The sequence below is a fragment of the Globicephala melas genome, chromosome 17 (assembly GCF_963455315.2).
Source record: "Globicephala melas chromosome 17, mGloMel1.2, whole genome shotgun sequence".
Taxonomy (NCBI): Eukaryota; Metazoa; Chordata; class Mammalia; order Artiodactyla; family Delphinidae; genus Globicephala; species Globicephala melas.
The window spans coordinates 7,531,427-7,551,596 of NC_083330.1; the positions used below are offsets into that span (position 1 = coordinate 7,531,427).

A 20,170-nucleotide genomic window follows, 5' to 3' on the forward strand; every position below is an offset into this window, starting at 1 on the left:
CTCTTAAGTAGTTTTATCTGATTAGTAATTTAAAATAAAACCCACTGATATGTTTGGTGGTTAGGTCACTGTTCAGTATTATCAAAAATACTTGGCAGTGTAAATAAGGATCTGTGCAGAACTCAGAAAAATATTTTTTTCCCTTCTTCATGACTTAATGTGTATTATATGACTTAATATAATACATAGATTAATCAGGTGTATTTCTACTTAAAGGCCTGAAACACTTCTAATATTGTTTAGTAGATATCACGTTAGTACTTTTAAGCTTACCTCTAAGACTTACATATTAGTGTCGTGCTCATGTTGTTTTTTCAATCTTATTTTACTTTATATATCTAGGGATCATTATTTGCAGTGAATGTCCTTGTGCTCTACATTTAAAATGATAGTACATGGGAAAACAGTTTCTTGACCATAGTTTCTATAAACTTTCAAGAGTGTAGGAAAGTTTTCATTAGTTTAGTAGAAAATTACAGTGGTAACAATTAAAACTAATATTTTTATATTTATTTATTTACTTATTTATGGCTGCATTGGGTCTTTGTTGCTACATGACGGCTTTCTCTAGTTGCGGCTGGCAGGGGCTACTCTTCATTGTGGTGTGCAGGCTTCTCATTGCCATGGCTTCTCTTGTTGCAGAGCACGGGCTCTAGGCATGAGGGCTTCAGTAGTTGTGGCACGAGGGCTCAGTAGTTGTGGCTTGTAGGCTCTAGAGTGCAGGCTCAGTAGTTGTGGCTCATGGGCTTAGTTGCTCTGCGGCATGTGGGATCTTCCCGGACCAGGGCTCAAACCCGTGTCCCCTGCATTGGCAGGCAGATTCTTAACCACTGCAGCACCAGGAAAGTCCTGTCAATTAATTCTTTTGACAAAGATGCCAAGGTTCAGTGGGGGAAGGGGTAATGTTTTCATCAAATGGTGCTGGAACAATTGAATAGCCATGTGCAAAAAAATTTACCTTAACCCTTACCTCACACCATATACAAAAATTAACTGGAAATGGATTACAGACCTAAATACAAGAGCTAAAAGTATAAAAAATATTCTAGAAGAAAGCATATAAAATCTTAGGGATTCTGGTTTTGTCAAAGATCACTTAAATAGGAAAGATTAACTTACCAAGTATTGGCAAGGATCTAAAGGAACTGAAACTCTCGCATTGCTGGTGGAAATGCAAAATGATACAACGATTTTGCAAAACAATTTGGTGGTTTCTTTAGAAAATAAACGTACATTTGTCATACCACCTAGCCACTTCACTTCTAGGTATTTACCCAAGAAAAACATGCTTTACACAAAAAATTGTACACAGACTCTCATAGTGGCTTTATTTGCAATAGCACGAAACTGGAAACAACCCAAAATTCAATTGACAGGTGAATGGATAAATTGTGATACAGCCGTACAATGGAATACACTCAGCAATAAAGAGGAATGAGCTATTGATATATGCAGCAAAGTGGATGAATCTCAAAATAATTATGCTGAGTGTGAAAAAAAAAGCAGACAAAAAAGAAAACATACTATATGATTCCATTAATATGAAACCCCACAAAATGCAGACTATTCTCTAGTAGCAGAAAGCAGATCATTAGTTGACTAAGGTACAGGGGAAGGAAAGGATGGATTACAGTGGGGAATGAGGAAACTTTTGGGAGACTGATGGCTTCACCAGGTGTACATACGTGAAACTCATCAAATTTTATATTAAATGTGCAGTTTTTTATGTCAATTATATTGCAGTAAAACTGTAAAAAAAGTAATATAACAAATAAATATTATACTGCATAGATTAGATTTTTTTAAGTGTTATTTTAATTGAGGTTTGCTGTTAAGAGAACATACAGTTGTCCTTCCACATCCATGGGGGATTGGATTCCCCACAGATATCAAAATCCTTTTAAGCATAAGGCTATTGGAGGGAAGCTTTAGTCTTTGTAATATGGGAGTATTCATACTACCATTCAATGATAATGTGTGAAATAGTAAGAGAATATTTGAAGAATAAAGAGAATTTTCATAGTTTTGTCTTGCCGGTGTTTTCCTTGTGTCTGAAACAAGGTGGCCGGCAGCTTACTGGTGGCTTAAATTTGGTTGCTGCCCATAGTTCAGTTGTGAAAAGAAAGAGCAAAGTATAGTATGTACAGAAGATGTTTCTGATGATTGTAGATGGGTAGCTGTTATCCTTAGGATACAGTAGGTGTGGAAAGACATTTTAGGGAAGAAACTAGGAGAAGGGAAGAAAGAATGTATGGCATGCAAAGAGTGAATGGAAACGAGCAGAGATAAATGAGGGGATTATTATTAGATGAGGTGAATTGGGGTAGACATGGAAACAGGGAATAAACAATTTTTGAGTTAGGTGAATTAAGCAGTAGGGAGCCAGTGGAGGGGTTTGAGAAAGACAGTGAGCTAGTCAGAATGACAGATATGATATGGATTTTTCTTAACTGTGGCATTTGATATTGGTTATACAAGAAATAGGATGCAGAGTCTGCAAGGATGAAAGTTTTTAATAGTCAAGGGATTAGAATACCCTAAACAAAAAAGCATAAATTAAGAGAATGGTTTAGGAAAGAAAGATAGTTAAGTAGTAAAAGCAATTTAAATGGGATTAATGGAGTGAAAAGTCAAAGACAACAATATGATTTTACACCTGGAAAACTGAGGAAACGAAGAGTGATAAAACAGAAATACAGAATACTGAAGTGCCGCTTTCTTTTTTTCAAACCATCCCTTAAATGTACACATCCTTAACCCTCTTTGTTAAGATAACATTTGCAAATGCAGGCATCATCAGCGATACTGGTAGGGGAAAACTGGGAGTAACTTTAAATATCTCCAAATAAGGGATTGTTTAAATAAAATGTGGCATATGCATAAAATGGGATAAAGGGCAGTTAAGGGAAAGTATTTTCTTGAAGATTTTGTGTACTTCAAAGCTAATTTTCCTTTAAGAATGATTGTCAGATAAGGGGACTGAATTTCAGGAGCACATTACCATGTCACTGTTGCTAGTGTCCCCCCCACCCCCCCACCCCCGCGCCGCCATTTTTTACACCTACTAGAATATAAGCTCCACCTGGAGGCAGGGGGTTGGTACTATGTCTGTTTTGTTGAGTGGTCTGTCCCCAGATCCAGGATAGGGCTTGGCACACAGGAAGCCCCCAGAGTATAGTTGGATAAATTATCCTCGTCCAGTCATGCTATGATATTTGCAAACTGAGTTTGCCTGCTTTTTATGTTCTCGTTTTACCACTAGTATTTCATAGCACAGTCAACTTGTAACTATTGATTTTATTTCTCAACAGAAAAGAAATCTGATACAAATCTGTCAAAATAATATGTGTCAAGGCTAGATGGAAGTACACGGATATTATATTTTTCTCCATCCTTTTCTGGGCACATAAATTTGTAATAGTAAAGTTTAAATGTGTTTACAATAAAACACACTTGAAGAGGAGACTTCTACTTTTTACCCCTACCTTAACTAATACAATTTCAGTATGATAAAAGTGAATACCATACTTTTGTCCAAAATTTCTAGCTTAGACTTTTGTTTCTCTCTCTCTTCTTCCATTAACAGTTCTATTGGGAATTAACTGGGATTAAAAATTAATTAATGTTTCTAAACTGCTTTGAATTTTATTAAGCAGTTTCCTATAGTTTCTGAAAATTGTGTGACTTATTTTTATCACATTCATAGAAACTCAGTCTGGCTAAAGGATAAGGGGACTAGTGTAATTTTGCTCTCTCAAATTATTATGTTGAGTAAGATGGTTCCCTTCTTTGGGAACCCACTGTAACTGAAAGGTAGGGTTTGGGCTAGATGTTCCCTTTGGGTTTCTCTAGTTTTAGCATTCTAGGGCTCTAACTTAGACTCTTTCTTTAGTTGGATTGTTAGTTCTTTGAAGCTAAGCAGTGTGCTCTTTTTGACTCTCATAATACACTGAATAATGAAGTTGATTATTGTGTGTCAAAAATTAATTGCAAGAATGGTCAGCACAACTTTGAATCTTATGGTACAGTTTCCACAGATGTCTCTAATTGTACTATGTTGGTTGATAACTTGGTCCTTTCTTCCCTGTGTTTAGTGATTTAGAATCTAGAAGAGAAGTAAAAAAAGAAGAAGGTGAAGCTTTTGCACGAGAACATGGACTTATCTTCATGGAAACTTCGGCTAAGACTGCTTCTAATGTAGAAGAGGTAAGTAAGAGGCCTTTTTAAAATGTTTTATCTTCTTAATAGAAACTTTTTATATACCTTAATATTCATTTGTTGATTATCCCCTGTAAGCTTTTTAGTCACAGATAGTCCTTGAAGCTTGTAAAGTAGAAAATTTCTTTCCTTTGAAATGCCTTGTAATGTTCATCTTATATCAGGCTCTTCAATTATATTCTGAGCCTTCACTTGAAGCCAAAATGCTTTCACAGATCTTTGTATATACTTTCCTTAAAATCATTTTTATGTTTCTTGAGAGGGAAAAAAAAAGAACATTAACAAAATTTGGAAATGTTTCAAGACACTAAACATTTGTAGCTATTTGTATCCACTTCTGCTTAAGTAGGGAAAGTATTATATTATTGCAATGTAACATTATACAAAGCATGAGAATTCTGACATAATTAATAAATAAAATTTGTAGTATCAGTTATTTCCATTGATCAACCTGAACTATGGAAGTTTTGTGAACACACCATGTTCTTCTGTGCTTTGTGTATGTGGATATGGTATTTATTTATTATACATACAGGAATAGACAGTTAATCCTCTCTTAGGTAAATGTATTACTACACTCTATTTCATAAAAAGCAGAAATGAGAATAAGAAAATATGTAGTTTGCCCAGAGTAATGCTGGAGTTTCCACCTTCTGGGTAAGAATCTTAAGAGCAGCGGCAGAAGGGGATTCTAGAAAACAAATGATTGGCGAAGCACTTGTCCTAAGGATAGCAGAGGATGGGGTCATAGGCCACAACTAGCACTGTGCCTTCAACATAGTGAACAATGAGTAAATACTTATTAGGAATAATACTCGGAGCATGTCTGATTAACCGTTGAACCCAAAACTTGACTACGGTAGTTCAACAGCATTGGTATTTTCACTGAAGAATTCTTAGGTAAGATATTATACTCATCTATACTTGATGAGGTGCTCTGTGATTGTCCTTAATACTCTTCTTACAGGCTCCAACTAATGCTTTACCTGTGTTGCAAATTAATTACATCTTGATAACATCCAAGAATAATGTTTTACTTCACCCAGCAAACCCAGAGAGAAATCCATTCTGTTCTCTTGTTTGACTTAAAATAGACGTATAAAGCTGCCTGTTTCCACGAAGCACTCCTTTATTAGAGGTGTTGGATTTGAAACTGTAAGGGCCAACGTGTTATGGGGGTTTCAAGACATCTGAAACATATCCTTACTGATAATTAACAATGGATTTTCTTGTTGATTTTGCGAACCTTAAAGCCAGAATTGTCTGTATTTTATGAAAGAACCATACTGTGAAGTTAGATGACAAGGCAGCCACTACCGGAAAGTAATTCTCAATTTCTAGTTTTGACTCTAATGCCTTTGTGTTCATTTTTCTTATTTTTAACAAGTAACAGTAGGTGTTTATGTGTAAGTAGCAAATTACTATTGGCAGTTTGGCTGAACATTTAAATAAAATGTATTTCATTAATGTTTTGGCAGCATTTATTACAAAAATTCTGTATCCTTGGTTAATAATAAAAATAATTGTTTAAATTTGATCAGGCGGGAATTTCCCATACTCATGAGAGAGCAGTACTTTACTTAATCATGTAAATTAATTTGCCTCTCAGAAGCCAAGAATATTAAGAAATAATCTTTTTTTTTTAACTTTATTTATTTACTTTTGGCTGCCTTGGGTCTTCATTGCTGCGCACGTGCTTTCTCTAGTTGCGGCGAGCAGGGGCTACCCTTTGTCGTGGTGTGTGGGCTTCTCATTGCGGTGGCTTCTCTTGTGGCAGAGCACGGGCTGTAGGCGCACGGGCTTCAGTAGTTGTGGCACGTGGGCTCAGTAGTTGTGGCTCACGGGTTCTAGAGTGCAAGCTCAGTAGTTGTGGCTCGCGGGTTCTAGAGCGCAGGCTCAGTAGTTGTGGCGCACAAGCTTAGTTGCTCCGCGGCATATGGGATCTTCCCGGACCAAGGCTCGAACCCATGTCCCCTGCATTAGCGGGCAGATTCTTAACCACTGTGCCACCAGGGAAGTCCAGACAGAAAGCTTTTAGAGAAAATATTCTACTACAGCCAAACATCACAAAGGAAATTATGGTACTACTTCCACCATCGGCTGGCTATAATGAGGTTTTTCCACGCTCCTCATTTCCCTGTAGGAGTTGTGTCAGAGGAAGCCAGCTAAAGCATAGGTTTAAATAAGATACCAAGTCTCATAACACAGTACCCAAAATGTCCAAGTTCCAGTAGAAACTCACCATACCTAGAAGTAGGAAGACCTGAAACTGAATGAAAAAAAAAATCAATAGATGCCAACAGCAAGATGACAGAGATGTTAGAATTATCTGACAAAGATTGTTTAGGCAACCATCATAAAAATGCCTCAACATGCATGCATGTTTGAAACATGTTTGAAATAACATGCATGCATGCTTGAAACAAATGAAAAATAGTCTCAGCAAAATAACTACAAGATAAAAAGAAGAACAAGGTAGAAATTTTAGAACTGAAAAATATAACAACAAATGTAAAACTCAGTGGATGGAGTCAACAACAGAATGATGGGGACAGAGGAGAGAAATAGTGAACTGGATGGTAGAACAATAGAAACTACTCAGTTTAAACTACAGAGAGAAATAGAGTAGAAAAAAAATGAACAGTGCCTCAGGAATCTGTGGGGCTATAATAAAAGCTCTAACATTGTATTATCAGACTCCTAGAAGGAGAGAAGAAAGAAGATGGCCCTGAAAAAGTACTCAAAGGAGTAATGACTGAAAACTTCCCAAATGTGGCAGAAGATATAAACCTACAGATTCAAGAATCTGAGGCAGCTCCAAACAGGATAAACCTTAAAAATCCACACCAAGACAAACTTCTGTCCATAGGCAAATCTCTGAAAGCTAAAGACAAAGAAAAAATCCTGAAGGCAGTGAAAACAATTGTTGGAAAACAATTCCTTACTAACTGGAATGACAGCAGAATTCTGTCAGAAACCATGGAGGCCGGAAGGAAATAGCACATTTTTCAAGAGCTGAAAAAAAAACTTTCAGTCCACAATACTAGAACCAACAAAAATATCTCAGGAGTGAAGGGAAATCAAGACATTCTCAGATGAAAGAAAAGCAAGAATTTATCAGTAGCAGATCCACCATAAACGAATGGCTAAAGAAATTATCTAACAAATGAAATGATAAAAGAAAGAACCTTTTAAGAGGGAACGCCAGTAACCAGAAGTATGAATAATCACAATAGACTTATTTCTTAAAACTTTTAAGTCTTGTGAATTACATTTGACAATTGAAGCAAAACTGTAATGTCTGATGTGGTTTTCAGTGTACATATAGGAAATAAAACCACACTGGAGAAAGGGACATCAAGGGATGTACGGTTTTTATACTTCACCTGACTTGGTAAAATGACAACACTAGCAGACTGTGATAAGGTTTTATGTATGTATGTATGTATGTATGTATAATGCAATACTCAGAGCAACTACTAAAAAATATACAAAGAGACACACTAAAAAACAGTAGATAAATCAATGTAGAATGCTAAAAAGTGTTCAGTTAACCCTCAGAAAGGCAGGAAAAAGAAAAAAATTAGCAAACAAAAATAAAGTGGCATACTTAAACCCTCACATAGCAATAATTACCTGGAATATAAATGATTTAAATACACCAGTCAAAAGACAGAGCTTGGCAGAGAGGATTCAAAAATATGACCCATCTATATGGTGTCTACAGGAAACTGACTTCAAATATAATGATACAGGTGGTTTGAAAATAAAATGATGGGAAAATACATATGACACAAACACTAATCAAAAGAAAGCATGAGTGGCTCTCTTAATACCAGATAAAGTTGACAGAGTGGGACATTATATGATAATAAAAGAAGAGTCCACCAGGGAGATAATAGCAATCCTAAATTTATGTGCACCAAACTACAGAGCTGCAAGATGTATGAAGCAAAAACCAGTAGAACCAATGGAATTAAACTAGAAATCAATCATCGTCTCCCCCTATAATTATGGATTTGTTTCTCCTCTCAGTTCTTTTGGTTCTGATTATCAATAACAGGTAACTGGGAAATTCTTCAGAGACTTGGAAGCTAAACAGTACACTTCTACATAATGTGTGTGTCAAAGGGGAAGTCTCAAAGGAAATTTTAAAAATACATTGAACTGAATGAAAAGTAAAATACAACATCCCAGAATTTGTGGGAAACACATAATGCAGTGCAGAGAGGGAGGTTTATAGCATTAACCACGTTCGTTAGAAAAGGGAAAAGTCTCAGATCAAGAATCTTAGCTCCTACCTCAAGAACCCAAAGCAAATAGAAGGAAGAAAATAATAAAGATAGGAGCAGAAATCAGTGAAATCAAAAACAGGAAAACAATAGAGGAAATTTTTAAAGGCTGGTTTTTTTTAAGTAGATAATATAGCAAGACTGACAAAGAAGCAAAGAGAGAGAAGGTACAGATTACCAATATCAGGAACAAAACAGAAGTTATAACTATAGATCCTGCAGACATCAAAGGAATAATACATAAATATGGTAAATTAGATGAAATGGACAAAAAGAACACAAACTCAGCACAAACTACTACAGCTCTCCTAGTATGAAATAGAGTGTTTGAACAGCCCTATAACTATTAAGGAGATTGAATTAGTAATTTAAAAATGTTCCAAAAAGAAATATCTAGGTTCAGATGGTTTCACTGGAGGATTCTACCAAACATTTACAGAAAGAATGAACACCAATTCTACACTATCTTTTCCAGAAAATAGAAGAGGTAGAACATTTCCTTATTTATTTTAAGAAGCTAATATTGCCCTGATACCAAAACCAAAGGAAAAAAAAAAAGGGTACAGACTGATAACATTTATTAATATATGAAAAAAATCCTCAACAAAATATCAGCAAGTAGAATTTCAACAACATATGAAATCATATACATGTGCCTATGTAATACATACATCATGGCCAGAAGGAACTTATTCCAGGGATACAGAGCTGGTTCAGTATAATCTGCCATTTTAATAGGATAAAGAAGAAAAATCACATCATAGCAGTCAGTGCAGAAAATGCATGTGACAAAATCCAACACCAGCCGTGTTTAAAAACCCTCAAAAAAAAAAAAAAGGAATTGAGGAGGACTTCCTCAGCTTGTTAAAGAGCATCTACAAAAAAACCTACAACTAACATTATACTTAGTGGTGAAAGGCTGAATGCTTTACCCCTTAGATCAGGAACAAAGCAAGGATACCTGTTCTCATGATATAAAGGCATGAAATAAAGGCACACAGCTCAAAAAGGAAGACATAAAACTGTTTATTTTGTGGATGACATGATTGTCTCTGTAGGAATCCCAACGAATTTGCAAAATAAATAAACTAGAGCTAATAAGTGAGTTCAGCAAGTTTACAGGATTTTTACAAGACATATATAAAAAATCTACTGTATTTCTGTATACTCACAATGAACACCAAAATTTAAAGTACAGTGCCATCTATAATCACACAAAAAGAAAATGAAATACCTAGGTATAAATCTAAAAATGACAGGTATAGGACATGTATGCTGAAAACTACAAAATGCTGATGAAAGAAAGTAAAGAAGATCTAAATAAATGGAGAGACATACACTGTGTTCATTGTTTGGAATTCTCAACCTAGTAAAGATGTCACTTTTTCGTAAATTGATATACAGGTTTAACCTAACTCTTACCAAACAAAATTCCAGTAGGATTTTTTTGTAGATAATCTGACAATATTATTATAAAATACATACTGAAAGGCAAAGGAGCTAGAATAACTAAAACAACTTTGAAAAAGAATAAAGTAAGAAGAATCACTCTATTTGATTTCAAGTCTTAACGTAGCTGTAGTTGTCAAGACTGTGTGATATTGGTGAAGGGAGAGAAACATCAGTGGAACCAAATAGAGAACGCACAAATATGCCCAACTGCAGAGCACAGTCTCCGGACACGCAGGCTCAGCGGCCATGGCTCACGGGCCCAGCCGCTCCACGGCATGTGGGATCTTCCCGGACCGGGGCACGAACCTGTGTCCCCTGCATCGGCAGGCGGACTCCCAACCACTGCGCCACCAGGGAAGCCCCCAACTGCTTTTTAACAAAGGTGCAAAAACAATTCACAGGGTAAAATAGCCATTTCAACAAATGGTGCTGTAGCAATTGGACATCCATAAGCAAAAAAAAAAAGAAAGGACCTAAGTCTCACAACCTTATACAAAAACTAACTCAAAACTGATCACAGAATTAAATGTAAAATGTTCTACCTATTTATCTTTTATGGAAAAAAATAGGAGAAAATCTTTTGGTTCTAGCAGTAAGCATGCTTGTCCCTAAAAGCATGATCCATAAAAGGAAAAACTGATAAATTAGTCTTTAAAAACTTTTGTTCTATGAATAAACCTGGTAAGAGGATGAAAAGACAACCTACAGACTGGGAGAAAGTATTTACAAACCAAATATCCGACAAAGGACCGCTAGTATCTAAAATAAAGAACTCTTGAAACTCAATAGTAAAAAAAACAGATAGTCCAATTAGAAGATGGTCAGAAGACATGACCAGACATTTCATAAAAGAGCATATATAAATGGCAGATAAGTACTTGAAAAGATATTCAGCATCACTAGCTATTAGAGAAATGCAAATTAAGACCTCTATGAGGTATCACTACACACTAAAATGAAACATAGTGACAACACCAAATGCTAGCAAGCATGTGGAGAAACTAGGTCATTCGTGCTTTGCTGGTGGGAATGTTAAAGTGGTGTAGCCACTTTAGAAAACAGTTCGGCAGTTTCTTTAAGAGCTGAGTGTGCATCTATCATATGACCTAGCAATTGCACCCCTGGGCATTTATCCGAGAGAATTGAAGACGTATGTTCACACAGAAACCCATACACAGATGTTCATAGCAGCTTTATTCATGATAACCAAACACTGGAAACAACCCAGATGTCCTTCAGCGGATGAATAGTTAGACAAAGTGTATAGTACATCCACATCATGGAATAGTACTCAGCATTAAAAAAGAACGAACTGTTGTGACATGCAGCAACCTGGATGAATCTCCAGGAAAGTATGCTTAATGAGTAAAGTCAGTCCCAAAAGGTTGCACATTGTGTGATTCCATTTATATGACTTGGTTGAAATGACAAAATTCGAGAAATGGAGAACAGATTAGTCATTGCCAGTGTTAAGCCAGGGTGTCAGGGTAGAAGAGGAGGTGGTATGGTTATAAAAAGACAGCGTGAGGGATCCCTGAAAACGGAAATGTTCTGTATCCCTTTTCATTATTTTGGTTGTATGTTTCCAGGATACCGCCACTGAGGGAAACGAGGTGAAAGTCACACAGGATATCTCTGTATTATCTTACACCTGCACGTCAGTCTGTAATTATCTCAGAAAATTTGATCAAAACATAATAGTAATAACCACATACAAGCAACTTTAATTAAATTTAACCTGTTCTTTAAGATCACAATGGCAATTTAAAAAATAAAAATTAAGGATTACGAAACCTCACAACTGTAATGAAATACTAATGTGGGAATATGGAATATAATTATAAAGGCTTAAGTGATTTTTTTTTAATTCATGAAGACCCCAGGATTTCTTTTTCAAATTATTGTCATTATTTGTTAAGTATGGCTCTTTCATGAGTCTGTCACATTCTTACACAGAGCAAATTTTTATGCAACCAGTTCCCTCCATGCTAAATGTTGTATGTTTAGCATATGCCTAACAAATAATAGAGTTACTGTTGTGATTTTTATTATGCATAGACTTCCTTCATACAACTTCTCAGAAGAAGCAGAACATGAAATTACACTAATATTCATAAAAAAGACAGCTAGGCTATATGGAATAAAAAACACCTGGTTGGAAGATAATGATGAGTTGTACAAAGTAACTAAAGGAAGAATGCCAAAAATGGGCTAAATATTAGGTGTTTTGAACTAGTATTTTTTTTTTTGAAAAAGAGTTCATTGATGACCTCTATGCATGTCAGACTTTAAAATAATTAAGTTCATCATTAAGTAAAGAGCATTTATATGACAGTACACATTTATCCTTTTTTTTTTTTTACATCCCCTGTATTAAAAGCATTTTGGTAGCCTCACAGTAAGATTGATGGAGCTGCTATTTTAAATCAGTTTAAATAGTGTCACCATTTTTAAAAGTAAACCTACATATGCATCATCTAGCTTCAGAAGTTACCACCATTTTGACATTTTGATGATACTATTTTATTATGTGCCCTGTTTTTAAGCAAATTCCAGAAATATTTTACCTACAAATTTCAGTAGCAGTAATTTAAAAAAAGAAATGTCCATCATACCATTATTATACCTAACAAACTTAGCAGTAATTCCTTAATAATATCTGATATCAAGTCTGAATAACACCCCCCCCCCTTTTTTTTTTTCATTCAGCAATTGATGTTGGAAAACAGGTACTTAGTTTCTTTCTTCGAGGTCAGGGAAGACTAACAAAACCTGTTCTTTCTCCTTCCTTCCCTTTCTTGAAAAGGGAAGGAAGGAGAACTAAGCCAGCATCTGTCAGACACCCTCCTTGTTACAGCAGTCAGCACCGGCTCCTGCAGCAGGAGAGCTGAGGCCTCAGTGGGAAACTATTCAGCTCATAAAATTACAGTATACGCTCTCTGGGATTTAAGCAAGAGTTAGCCTGCTAGAATTAGATCCAAAGAGGAATCATCCTGAAAACAAGCAATAAATACATTAGTTTTACAGGGTCTTTAGATTCTTGATCAGTTAGTGACTTAGACTTGGGGTTGGAGAAAATAATAATTCATTTCAAAGATGTTTGTTCTAAGTGCTATACCTTTTGTTTTTGCTTTCTAAGGACTTGGATTTGCCTAATTATGCCATCCTCCATGGGAGAGGCCGTTTAGCACAGTGGGTAGAAACTTGGGCTGTGGGCTCAGACAGGAGTTTATCCTCAGCTTACTGCCTGAACTTGAGGACCCTCTGGGAGAGCTGATCATGTGAGGAGTTAAAAAAGTAAGGCAGGTATCCTGAGTGCATCCTGGTCAGCTAGTAAGAGTGGTGGTCGGTGTTCGGGCAGCTCACAGGTCAGTGTCCTCTTCTGTATAATCTTTAAAAAGTACTTGATTCCTAGCCAATCCTTGGCTCTCATGTGTGGAGAAGTTAGAGAACTCCGGTATTAAAGAAAAAAACTTTCTTAAAAGCCATTTTTAAATATAAATTATTTAAACATAATTATGTTTAAAGATAGAATGATTTATACAAATGCCAGTGTCCTGATCATGGACCGTCTGACTAAGGGTTCTTTTTAGAAATTTAAAACTATGTGGTCATTCATTAAGATTAAGCCTAACTGGTACCTTGATGATTCCTTTCAGTTTAGAACTAGACCTGTTTCCTTTTCCTGTTGTGCTGTGGTCTATCTTTATATTTTAACCAAGGTCCAGTTACCTAATGCAAGTCGAGACCATGAAGTTTACTCTTGTATTTCCCTGTAAGCAATTGGACAATTTGCAGCATAAGATAGCACCATTTTTCCAGCATTTGTTGCGTTGTTGCTGGAAATAGGTTTACTGTTAATCTCTGGATGTACTGATTTACTCAGCATAATGATTTCGTCCACGAAGGATCTGTTGAGGGGAAGGATCAAAGTGGTATTAGAGAAAAATGCACAGGATAGCTGTCCACAAAAAAAGAATTACCGAGTCCAAAATGTCAGTAACACTGAGCTAAAATAACAGGATATAATTAAAATCAATGAAGTGAAGCACCAACAACTTAGCATAATACATGAATCCTCTTTATTCATTTAGTAGTAGGTAGGATGGTGTATATTTTGATCTAAAAAAGCTTCATTTCAATGACAACCTGGGGGAGAGAGTGAAGACTGGAAAGTCCTGTTATGAAGGGCCCCACTTCTGTTTTATGGGCTGGCTCTGACCTGTGAATTCTACAGTGAGAATCCTCAGCTGTTTCATCGTCTTGCTGATGATGCTGACAGCTGGATCCAAGCTCATTATATTTCTAAACCACGCTGATGTCCTTCTCTTTTCCAGTTCGGGGCCCCGCTGGCAACATCATTCAGCACTGCTCTACTTATAATATTGCGGACTCATGTTTTTCTTTTAACTGTAGCCTCTCATGTGCCGACTGTTCTGCTCTTACCTGAATTTATGCTGCTTGTCTTCAACTGGGATGATAAATGGAAAATGGCACCCAAGACTGTACTTCCAGTTTTTTTTTCAAATTATTTTATAAAGAGCATAAAAATAAAATGATACCCTAGTCTGCCTAAACTAGATACTTACAGAGGTAAGAATTTCTCAGATAGATCTACTATTAAATAGATGGGTATCATTTTATATTTATAAAATCATGTATAAGATTAACACCACCAAAAAAAAAAAAAAGATTAACACCACACACAGACTATATACACACAAAGAAACACTTTTTTTCTTTTTTTTTTTTTTTTTTTTTTTGCTGTACTTGGGCCTCTCACTGTTGTGGCCTCTCCCGTTGCAGAGCACAGGCTCTGGACGCGCAGGCTCAGCGGCCATGGCTCACGGGCCCAGCCGCTCCACGGCATGTGGGATCCTCCCGGACCGGGGCACGAACCCGCGTCCCCTGCATCGGCAGGCGGACTCTCAACCACTGCGCCACCAGGGAAGCCCCGAAACACTTTTTTATATAATACAAACATAGAAAGCTCTCTCCACATAAAACCTCTCTGTATTAGCAAACTACTGTGGTACACACGTATTATGTTTATTTGTTTCCAAACTGTAAATTATAATTTCCAAGTTACAAGTTATAATAAGAGAATTCACCCTTCCTATGAAGTGGATTCTAGTCAGTTTTATACAACTTGGGGTTGCTCCAAACATGCAATTATCATTCATCCTTTTTGCTATTTGCTGAAGAAATGCACGTTTAAATGTGATAGTAGAGGTACACCCCAGAATTCATCTCCTAAATGTCAATGAAATTAAAAAGCCAATTACAACCAAAATATTCTTGCCTATGTGGTATTCCCATAGAAATAGGAGACCAGAACTCATCCTTTACATTTTCAGTTCCCATTACAGATTTTTAAACTTAATATTTAGATGCTATACACATATATTTGAGTGTATAACATATGGTGGGGGGACCCGTGTATTTAGTTGTCTACCATTTATTCAAGTGATGTTCATGCTGAATATACAGAGCATGTATAGTGTCATCACATCTTATATTGGGAAAATGAGGTTTAGGCTCTTTTACCTCTGGTGGACAAAAAAGAAAAAAAAACGATTATTTTGACCTCCATTTTGCTGATAAGGAAATAAAAATCGACCATGTGACCAGCAGTAAATATTTTTGAATATTAGTTTGACTTCAATTTTCAAATGAGACTTAAAGGTTATTGAGGACATCAAGATATCATGCTGCCTGGTAACTGCCCAGGCTTCCCATTGGCTACACGCCTCCTCAGCCGCCACCCTCTGGCAGTTCATTCCAGAACCACAGCTTTGTTTAGTGTCCTAGTCTGCAGGGTTCCAGGAAGATCTGACCTCTGTGGTCTGTCCTGTGACACACTGAGGAGTTGATATGAAGGGACGCTCCTCCAGCCACTGGAATCTGGTGATCTTGCTTGCAGCATTTAGAAGAGTGTCTCATAAGTGGAAGGTTTCTTTCAGAAGTATTTTCAAATGATTAAAATATGTCAGGTCCCTGAAATAATAATGTGGTTGTATATTTGTATGGCATATTGTCAGAGTTCTTTCACATACGTAGTCAGGACTCAAACCCAGGTGTTCCAGGTTCCCCATTCGTTCCCCTTCTGTCTGCCACACAGTGGAGAATAGCAGCACTGAAGGTTAGCCTGCCCTTCTTTGAGGAGCATGAATTAAAATGATCGCTTCTGCCTAGGGTTCCGTGGTCAGGTGAGCTTAGGAGGAGCTGGGGTCTACCCCCCTTTTAGGAAACCAGAATTCACAATAGTAGTGTGTTATTCCTATTCTGAAAACCCACTGTTAAGAAATTTGTTGGCTTTTATTTAACCTAGAGTTTTCCAAGTGTGATTTAGCCATTCCCACCCCCCGCCCCAGTGGAATTGGGGTGGAGGGTGCGTAATAGCCAAAGGATTGATGTCCTTTAGTTTTGCTAATTCTCTTACTTCATGGTCACATAGAGGTTGCAGTGGTGGAAGTGGAGACTACTTTCTTCTTAAGCTCAGAATATCTTGTAAAAATATTTTTTTCCAAATCAGTTGTATTTAGAACAGTGCTTCTCAAACATTAATGTGCATTCACTTCACCTAGGAATCCTGTTAAAATGCAGCTTATGATTCAGTAGGTCTGGGGTGCGGCCTGAAAGTCTGCATTTGCAACTTGCTCTCAGGTGATGTCAGTACCGTGACCCGGGCTCCCTCTGGGGAGCGGAGAGGCTGGAAAGTCACCCGGCTGTGAGTGAACGAGACGGTCCAGCCAAGTGCTGTCCTTTCTCTGCTCTGCAGATTCATGATTTCTTCAGACCTTCTCGTCATCTTCATCCTCTCCTTTACTGATTCTTGGCTCTCAGAATATAATTATATAATCAGGTTTCAGCCATCTTAAAAACAAACCCTATCAGTCCCTGTTCTCCTGGATATGTTCTCTTCTAGCTTCTAGTAAGATCTACCGCTGTTTCCTCATTGGATTTCACACCTCGGTTCACAGTCTGACTTCCTCCATCATGGCCAAGGTCACCCTAGACCTCCTAACAAATGCTTTTCTCTTCTTACCTTGAACAGTCCCTGGGGGGTAAGTGATACTTTTGACTACTCTTCTGTCTATAAACTTGCTCTTTCCTTAGCTCCATGATATCATGGTCTAATCTTTATTTGTGCTCTCTAGCCTTCCAGACGCCTTTACCACCTCCTTCTTCCACGTTGAAATGTCACCTAAATCCATGAATACCCTTCTTAGGCTGTGTGTCTAGCTCTACTTGGACAGCTCTGCATGAGTGGGTCTCAGAGCCTCCGGTTTAACACATTCAGACTGAACTGATAGCCCTCCTCTGCTCTAGTCTGCAGATGTGCACTCTCGTGTATCCTAAAGCAACCCCCTTCCCTACCCTTTTACACTCATTTCTTCAGTTAATATGTATTGCCTTCCATGTGTGTATTATTATTTCTGCCTGTTAAATATCTCTCCAAATTGTCCTCTTCTGTGATTGCTTCCTAATTGGACTCCCTGTGTTCATTTTTCAGTCCTCTACACTGTTGCCTATAAGATCTTTCTAAAAATGAAAATTGAATGTCACTCTCCAGCTTTATTAAAACCCTGAGGTGGTTTCTCACGGCTTCTGCATCAAACTCCTTAGCTTGGAAGACAGGTCCCTTTATTTGCCAGTCCTCCCCTCTGTGTTCTTGTTAAACTAGAGAGCGCGTCCACAGGGCAGTGCCCCTGACCTGCTTCCGCAGAACGTATTCTCCACGCTTGAAACGCCCTCCTTCCGACCGGATCCTTCAAGGGTATATAGTGAGTCTGATTCCTCCTCTTGGAATGCGTGACACGTGACACACCCTCCCTGCCCCCTTCACCACTCTTATGTGCTCCTTTCTCTGTATTTAGTCATTCCTGTGTCAGGGGTTTATTATCTTCGCACTCTCTCATGACTCTGTCATGACCCTTGTTTTTCACGTTGGCTCAACATGAGGACAGAGTTCCTTGAAAACATAGGCTGTCTTTTCATCTCGGCATCCCCAACGCCTAGCACAGTTTCTCCCCACACGGTAGATAATTGTTTGGATGGTTATGTATTTATTTAATTACTTTAACCTTACTCCTCTCCCCGCAGTCTTTAATCAGCTTATGCTTTGGTCTCACTTGTTAACTTGTAGGTGGAATTCTGTCCGAAACCTTCTTTGCCCTAAGCATTCTAAAACCTATGAGTTTTGAAAAACACAGGTGAATAGATTGGCTTCTCCTTTGATTGGGAGCTCCCTCCAGTAGCCGCCTGGGGTCTTTGTGGTTTGAAAGAGGTTTTTTAGACCCAGGAATAACTGCAGCAAAGATTATGGCAGGCTAGGGAAAGTACCCCTTCCCAAAGGCTGCAGGTCAACTTTTTAAAGGTGTCCGAATATTCTAGAAGTGATATATTTACTTCTATGATTCCTTCCTTGTTTTTCTCTGTGTATTCCCTCTAAATTAAAATTTCATTTTCTCAGAGTTGTACATTACCAAAACTTCAACAGTATTATATTTCCTTTAGGACCCAAAGGTGATAGTGGTGTGAAATAAACATATTGTTTGTCAACCAGTTGTCACTTTGTCAAACATTCTCAATCTCTTAGCCATTTGATGGGTGATTTTTCCCTAATATTCATCAATTTTACTTAAAATTAAGATTGGAAATTTATGTGAAACCAGAAGAATATATAAACATCAAAAACTTTTGAGGCAAAAGTTTAGTAATTAAAAATACCTTAAACTGTTGAAAAATCAGGGCTGGAAATTCCTGGCTTAGCTGCTAAAGCACTAAAGATATAGCCAAGATGACAGCTGAAAATACAGCCACCTGACCCGAAGGCACTGGAGTAGGCTGCCGAGACATCTAACCTTGACAGGGTCAGTGGGTTTCTGTGTGGGGTGGGGCGGGGAGAACACCTGACAGTAAGGCTTTAGTGACTAAGACCAGTTTCAAGGCACCTTGTGAATACTTGCGTCCTGTCCTGCTACTTGAGATCTACAGACAGAATTTGGGTTGAGGGGACATCTTCCTTGCCTTGGGCTGTGTTGTAAGTGGTGGAACAGATGTTTCTGTAGAGCTGGAATGTAGCTGTAAACTGAAAGCTGTGTTACCCCTCAACCCTGTTCTCAGTGTCATGGGTACCACGGGGCTTTTCACTGGAAATCTGACCTGAGCTTATCAAGCTTCCAGCATCCCTTGAGGGGAGCTTAGTGTAATAAATATTTACTACTCCCTTCCACAGATTGGAAGGCTTTGCGGACTAGCGTCAGCTTCTCTGCTCCTTGTTTGGCCGTCACCCTAGGGGACTTCAGGGATGATCCAAACCAAACTAACTTTGAAAGTTACGTCCAATTTCTCTACTTCTAAACCAGGGTAGCTAAACACTTCTGAAGAAACTCATGCTGTTAGGTGCATGTTATGCACTTACACAACTATATAGATCACCAGCTACCAAGACTTTCCCATCAGCATTAGCGATCCTTCCACGTGTCGAAAGTAAACTCTTCATTCCCTCCTTGAAACCTGATTTTCTTCCTTTTTTGTTTCACGGCATACCCTTCCACCTCAGTCACTTAAGCCAAAAATGGAGTCATCCTTACCGTGTTCTTTACCAAGTCCTGTTAATTTCTCCAAAGGAGATATTAAGTTTGATCTTTGCCTTCCATTCTGGTTGCCACTGTTTTGTCAGGACTTCATTTCTTACCTTGATTATAGTTCTCAACTCCTTACTGGCCTTCCTGTTGCCAACCTTCCTCCTTAGAATTCCTCCTCTAGAGCAGCCTCTGATTTTGTCCCCAGCCTGCTTCCTACCTTTTCAAGGTTCCTTGAGGTCTGTCGGGCCCTGTCTACCCTCATCCCACGTGGCTCCCTGTCCCCAGCTTCCCCTGTAACTGAGCTTAAAGTCTGCCTCTCCGTCCAGACCAGTCTTTCCTCCCCTTAATTTTCCTAATAAATGAGTGGGAGCTTACTTTCCTTCAAGCCTTCATTCACGGGGCTTTCTCTCTTGACAGTTTTTTTACCAGCAGAAGCGGTCATGCCACGTTACCCTTCTAGACAGCTGTTGTGGAGGTTTTCGTGCTACGTGCCAATTTTGGATTTGCATCTGTCCTGTAGTACTCCCACATCCTTGAGGTCAAAGACATTCATGTACCCAAGTATATAACTGAGTGTATGCTCTGTGCCTGGTACAAATCAGACACTCAGTAAAT

The 20,170-nt window shown here is 38.0% G+C and overlaps 1 protein-coding gene across 1 annotated transcript in view; it reads left to right on the forward strand.

The window, feature by feature from the left end:
• RAB2A (RAB2A, member RAS oncogene family) overlaps window positions 1–20,170 on the forward strand; it is a 74,317-nt gene that overhangs the window by 44,662 nt on the left and 9,485 nt on the right. The window contains exon 6 of the mRNA XM_030859686.3: window positions 4,095–4,206. Within this exon, the coding sequence (XP_030715546.1) occupies window positions 4,095–4,206 (112 nt within the window). The remainder of the gene's footprint in view (window positions 1–4,094; window positions 4,207–20,170) is intronic.